This window comes from Cyprinus carpio, chromosome A5 (genome assembly GCF_018340385.1).
Source record: "Cyprinus carpio isolate SPL01 chromosome A5, ASM1834038v1, whole genome shotgun sequence".
Taxonomy (NCBI): Eukaryota; Metazoa; Chordata; class Actinopteri; order Cypriniformes; family Cyprinidae; genus Cyprinus; species Cyprinus carpio.
Genome location: NC_056576.1, coordinates 24,766,534 through 24,772,872, shown reverse-complemented (window position 1 = coordinate 24,772,872; position 6,339 = coordinate 24,766,534). Strand labels below are relative to the sequence as shown.

Genomic DNA, 6,339 nt, shown 5'->3' with positions numbered 1-6,339 from the left:
TAAATCAAGGGCAAGGACTCATCAGGGCCTCATGGCAGGTGCATGAAGGAAACATCTGACAATCAAAGTCATCATCTGTCTTTTTTATAACTCAACAGAGAGACGCAATGGACAAAAGGTAATGGTGATGAATATATTACTATGGTCATGGACGAAAATGCTCCTTATTTACAAATTTTCTGTTGAAAGAAAATTGGCATGAAGCTGATCTAAATAATTTTTTTTATTCACTTCACACCTTAAGGTTAAACAGAGATAACCCTGAGGACCATTAAAACCCACTGCAAACACAGGGTGACCAAACGTCATTTTTTTTCCTAAATGTGTCCTGGCAGGAAATTCTAAATTACCTAAAATGTCTGGATTTTGATTTTGTTTTCATATATGCTGAAGGTAATTACTGAAAAGTAGTGTGCGTGCATGCATTGTACATATTTGACCAATCGTGGCGTGCGAGAAGGTGGGATCTACAAAGAACGATCAAAACAATGCAAATACGTGTAACCTACATATAACGATAAGAAAACAAATCCTGTTCAATTTAGGCATTTAAGCCATATCCATTTTATGTTTATGTTTGTTTATATATATATAAAACATCTTGAATACAAATGAATGCTGGATAATGTTCTATGAAATGTTTCATGGATGTTTTTATATGAATCAATGTACTTGAATGCACTTGTACTTGAATTAAATATGCTAATTCTGATCTCAAAAATTACAAATGTTCAAAATGTTTTAGAAAACAATTAAAGATGTAAGATCTATTGCCATCTACTGGTACACATTTATAATTACAATAACATTCACAGTAAACAAGTTATTTTATTTATTTATTTTTATTTTTTATTTATTTATTTACTTTTTTAGTTGCTGAATTGTCACTGACAGTTGTTTACAAAGAAACAGAATATAGCAAAAACTATGACAACAACACAAAACATAAAATATGTGGTTTAACACAAGCTAAAATAACGATCTAGATACAATGCATTTATTTCTAGACAAATATAAAGAACATTATAATTCCACTTGGAAAAAATAGCCTCTGCAGTATTTAATATTCATAATATTCATAATGAATAAATACTTTACAAACAATTTCGATACGTTTTGTTTTCTGATCAACAAATATGATTGCATGCCATCTGATTCAACTGCACATCCAAAACTGTTATATGAGGTAACAAAACTGTTCAGTAACACTTTAGTAAATACATTTACTAAACAAATTATGTCAGAAACAAAACACTAACAGAACAATCCCTTCTAACATTCTATCATATTAATGCTTCGATCTAATGTACATGTTCTGTTTAACCAGTCGTATGTATTGTACCTTAATATCAGAGCACAAAAAGTTGCACAACTCCCAATCATGTAGACATACCGTACTAAACACAGTCACCTGATTCAAGTGTGGCTTTTAGGCATGTAGTGTCTAGGAATTTAGAAGAACATTCACTCCAGCCTGACCCTGTCTATCATGACTGCACACCAATATATTGTCAAGACATGACCTTCCTTCTGCAGACGATCCTCATATGACCAATGGGACTGCATGACCAATGGGTGCATGCTGTATTCCTGACTACGCTTGCGTGTAGCGGATTATCTCACTCAAGTCATAGCCAGTCACTGCAAAGGCGTAGCCATCCCCATCACAGAACCTGGCTCCACAGATCTGTGTATCAGTCACACACTCATTGTACATGTGCTCAATCTAGAAAGGACAGTGAAAAATGTGGGAGAGCATTTGAAATCAGTTAACCGCACAAAATGCTTTGCAATGAATGTTCGTTTAATGAAACTACTAATGCAGTTCTAGTGCATGTTCTCCACCGATCAAAAGCTTGGGGTTGGTAAGATTTTTTATGTTTTTGAACATAAATGCTTATGCTCACTAAGATTTTATAAAAAAAATATATAGTAAAAACAGTAGTATTGTAAATATTATTACAATTATTTTTTTTAATAAATAGTAATTTATTCATGTTATGGCAAAGCTGAAATTTTCACCATTACTCCAGTCTTCAGTGTCACATGATCCGTCAGAAATCATTCTAATATGCTGATTTGCTGCTGAAGAAACATTTCTTATTACTAATAATTAATGAAAATCATTTTGCTGCTTAATATTTTCGTGGAAACTGGAAACTGTGGAAAGGTTTTTTTTTTTTTCAGGATTCTTCAAACAGAAAGTTGTTAATAAAAGATAAAGGTTAGAGATCAAATTAAATTTAGAAATGTATTTTCTGTCACTTTTGATACATTTAATGCATCTTGCTGAGTAATATAATTAAATTCTTTCAAAATAATCTTACTGACCCCAAACTTTTGAACGGTAGTGTAATGTTTGTGTCTGTGAGTGGTTTAACCTCTACACTATTAGTCTCTGGAGTCAGGCTCAGATGCCACACTCTAACCCAGGAGTCTTCTGCTGCAGAGATCAGCTTTTTCATTGAACAAAAGAAAACAAGTATATCAGATCAGTATATGAGAGTTTACCATTTTAATAAAACACATCTGAATACAATTAATTAAGCCTATTTGTTGTAACTTATTTAAATCTGTTTTGACTTATTTAATACTTAACATGCACATACGTATAGTTGCATACATTAACTGTGCGACATACAGACTGTATACATAGTTCTTCTCTCACCAGTCCAGTAAACGGGGCGATGTCCAGTGAGTAGATCCAGCGTGCATGGGCATTGACCTCTGCAAGCAGTATACCTGTGACCCCCTCATACAGACGGATCTGTCCCGTCCCATAGCCTGCAATGACTGTGCCCTTCCAAAGTTTTACTGAAGAACAACTTGTGCTGAGAGAAGAAGATATGTAATATATACATATTATATTAATGATGCATTGGTATAGGTATAGTGGGCCTCTTTCAAGAAACACAAGCAGATGAGTACATACACATGAGTTTTTGTGAAAATTGTTTGTCACTCTGACGTGAATTTTCAGTTAATGAAAAGGTGCATTTTATGTTCTTTTAGGAAAACCGATGACACTGCATTTTGATAACACTTACCATAACAATATATAAAAACACAGTTAATTAGTTATTCAATTAAATGTACTGTATGTGAAAATAAATTTCACTGCTAAACAAAAAATAGACAGTCTGTTTTTGATTTTATCATAGAACACTACTATTTTGAGCACCAGCATTATATCATTTTTGTTAGGAATATGGCCAATTACTATTTTGCATTCATGTAATATATTGGAGCCAAACTTGAGAAGGAAGTCCAAAAGATTCTACAGGATTCTGTACACATAATTCACCTTGTTGTAATTTATGGGCGGGGATTTTTCTAATAATATTAGTGTGTAAATGAACCTCAACTCGGAGTTTTACGAATTGTTTGTGAATCCAGGGAAAACCTTTTCAACTTTATGTGCAAATTTAGCAAAATATACTAGTATATTTGCCAAAGTTTCACGAATAAAACTATTGTCTCTTGTATAGCGAGTGTTAATTCCTAACATACTCAAAACCAGGGATCTTGTTGAGCAGCTGAAAATCTTCTCCTGATTTCCACACACAGAGGAGGCCAGAGTCATCAGCACTAACTAAATCAGCAATACACTCCTAAAAAAAAAAGAAATCAGTTTAATAATAAAACACTTAAATCACCAGTAACTGAAACCAACTTAAACAAAAAAACAACAACCTATAAATAGTGTTTGCCCCATGGATTACAATAATAGCACTGATATGAAAGTTACTGTAAGTTAATACCAGATTGCCTGAGCACTCAGAGGCCATGTCTGTGATTGCCTCTTTATGTTCCTCCAAAACCTCAGACAGGGTGATGTTACTGCCTTTACTGGGAACGTCAAACACAAGCACTGAGCCAGATGAGACCCCTGAAGGAAGTGTGAGGAGTTCAAAAGGGCACTTTCAGTACACATACTAAGCAAATATGTAAATGGATCAGAACAGTTCCCTATATAGCTACTGATGACAGATGAAGCAACTCACCTACACAAATATACTTTTCCCGCACTGCTGCAATTCCTCGAGCAAACACTGCCTTCGCTGGAAAATTACAACAGACAATGTCAGACAGGTACACAGAGGTCACAACCTGTTTCCCACAGTTTTATCTTTAAAGGATGTGAAAATAAAGAAAGAAAGAAAGAGAATGAACACATTTACTGTATTAACAGAGACACAGAAGTGTGCACTGACCAGTAGGGGTCTCTGGTGTGTCCAGTGCATGCCAATAGACCATAATGGATCCATCCGATTCGTACATCTGATGAATGAAAATAGTTCCAAGTCATGTTTCATGGGCAAATAGACAATTTAATAACATGGCATAACACTCAACCCACCTGTATTCCCTTCTGAGAGGTGAGAACAAGAAGATCTCTTGAGGGCAGGACACACCAGGCTGCCTGTCAGGAAAAAAAAAAAAAAGAAGTTAATTATGATCTTGGGATAAAGGTGAAACATTAAATAGTGTAAACAGTGACCGGATTTAGACACTGTATGCAAAACTGTACTAAACCAGTATAATCGTCTTACTTTATTAGGACTCAGATGGTACTTTAGTCTCACCTGCATGATCAGTGAGGAGCTGGTGGCCACGTTGCCCTCTTTAGACTGCAGCTGTCGGTGGGAATAGTTCAGGCCGTCCCAGGAGGCGCTGACCATGTTCACCACGTTGGCGTGGACCACCGTGAAATAGGTGAGACAGCGCGGCGCGATGCGCAGGACGCTCAGGTTGTTGTAGAGCGCCGACGCGCTGCTCTTTAACTGAATGCTTTTCTCTTTGTGGTACATTTTTGACATTTTTTGGAAGAGCGCCGATTGTTTACTTTACAAACCAGGGATGTTTTTTTTTTTTCTGAAAGACGAGGCAGGACATGGTAATCAGTTCAAACTGAAGGAACAGTAGTGAAGAGTTTCTTGAGACAGTGAATTCGAGGCTGTTCAAACTACAGTAACTGCTGCACTGCACTGCATTAAATCGGATTTTAGCAGCATATCCAGACAGATGATCTCTCGACAGCAAGACATGAAATACAAAATATTGCTTCTTTTCCAGAAACAACACTGACATTCAATTAAAAAGATTATTTACCGTGTAATTGGGCGTGATACATTTTACTTATTATATAAATCGAGGCAGCTACCAACCCTGAATGAAGGCAGTTGATGGGTTCTCCTGTTAATCCTCCTCGTTTCAGAGCAAATGCTGAACCAAATGGCTCCAGATATGAAAATAACATACGCCGTTTCTGTTATTAGACTAATGAACGTCAAATATGAGGTATTATGGATATACTTGTTTAATTTTATTCAAGCAAGCTCTCACCATCTCGCGTCTCTTGCAGCCATAGTGACGGAGCAGACGTGTGTACGTGTGTAGAACGTCACAGTTATCTGCGGTGCACGTAGTGACGCAAAGTTCTAAATGTCCGAAACTTATAAAAAAAATTACGCATCTGCAGCACTAAATCTCTATCTGATAATAATAATAATAATAATAATAATAATCTATCTATCTATCTATCTATCTATCTATCTATCTAGCTATCTATCTATCTATCTAGCTATATATCTATATATATATATATATATAGATATATATATATATATATATATATATATATATATATATATATATATATATATATATATTATATTTTAAATTAAATTTATGCATTTAGCAGACGCTTTTATCCAAAGCGACTTACAATGCATCCAGGCTATCAATTTTACCTATCATATATATATATATATATATATATATATATATATATATATATATATATATATATATATATATATATATATATACGGACAGACAAATCTACAAATCTTACAATGAAGCCACAACTACTTTATGAAGTTCTGAAATTCTGAATCAATTAGATGGTGATTTTTCGGGCCACCATGCCACTGCAATTTTCCAAAATTGTCAATGGTCATCCGACTTGATGCCAGGCAAGCCTGCCAGGCAAGAACATGAAAAAACTGTGACTTTGGGGGAAAATGGGTGAAAAGACTGCCATTAATATACAATCCTGATCCGGTTCAGAGGTTGTTGCCCCTTCAAACAATTCATGCAAAGTAACCCTGTCAAACACTGTATGACATTAAAGTCTGGGCAGCCTGTGATGCCAGTACAAGCTGTGCTTGGAATATGTAGGTCTTCACAGGCAAAACCGCTGGGGCACAGTCTGAAAGAATCAGTCTGAAAGAAATCAGGGCAGACACATTGTACCCCAAATGACAGCTGGTCTCCAGAAATAGACAATAACGTGCAACACTTTCTTCACATTGAATGCCCTTGGCACAATGCTTC

General features: G+C 35.4%; 1 protein-coding gene across 2 annotated transcripts; it reads right to left on the bottom strand.

Moving 5' to 3' along the window:
- Nucleotides 1–823: 823 nt before the first annotated feature.
- On the bottom strand, nucleotides 824–5,405 carry wdr54 (WD repeat domain 54). 2 transcript variants are annotated; one of them, XM_042757356.1, is made up of 11 exons: nucleotides 5,347–5,365; nucleotides 5,169–5,269; nucleotides 4,587–4,875; nucleotides 4,361–4,423; nucleotides 4,215–4,281; nucleotides 4,005–4,061; nucleotides 3,762–3,889; nucleotides 3,511–3,611; nucleotides 2,669–2,831; nucleotides 2,382–2,456; nucleotides 824–1,726 (listed from the first exon to the last, which is right to left on the bottom strand). In XM_042757356.1, exons 3-11 carry the CDS (start codon nucleotides 4,818–4,820, stop codon nucleotides 1,595–1,597), a joined length of 1,020 nt encoding a protein of 339 aa, XP_042613290.1. In that variant the 5' UTR covers nucleotides 4,821–4,875; nucleotides 5,169–5,269; nucleotides 5,347–5,365; the 3' UTR covers nucleotides 824–1,594. The 2 variants fall into 2 exon arrangements, with proteins under 2 accessions (XP_042613290.1, XP_042613289.1); XM_042757355.1 differs by having other exon boundaries at nucleotides 4,587–4,874; nucleotides 5,169–5,405.
- Nucleotides 5,406–6,339: the final 934 nt, after the last annotated feature.

Bases quoted from the DNA above. Each gene is read 5' to 3' on its own strand.
- wdr54 (XM_042757355.1), bottom strand. From the start codon at position 4,820: ATGTCAAAAATGTACCACAAAGAGAAAAGCATTCAGTTAAAGAGCAGC. The intron at 4,062-4,214 runs GTCAGTGCACAC...GTAATTTTCCAG, and splicing joins CACACCAGAGACCCCTACTG to CGAAGGCAGTGTTTGCTCGA. The intron at 2,457-2,668 runs GTGAGAGAAGAA...TCAATGAAAAAG, and splicing joins TCGCCCCGTTTACTGGACTG to CTGATCTCTGCAGCAGAAGA.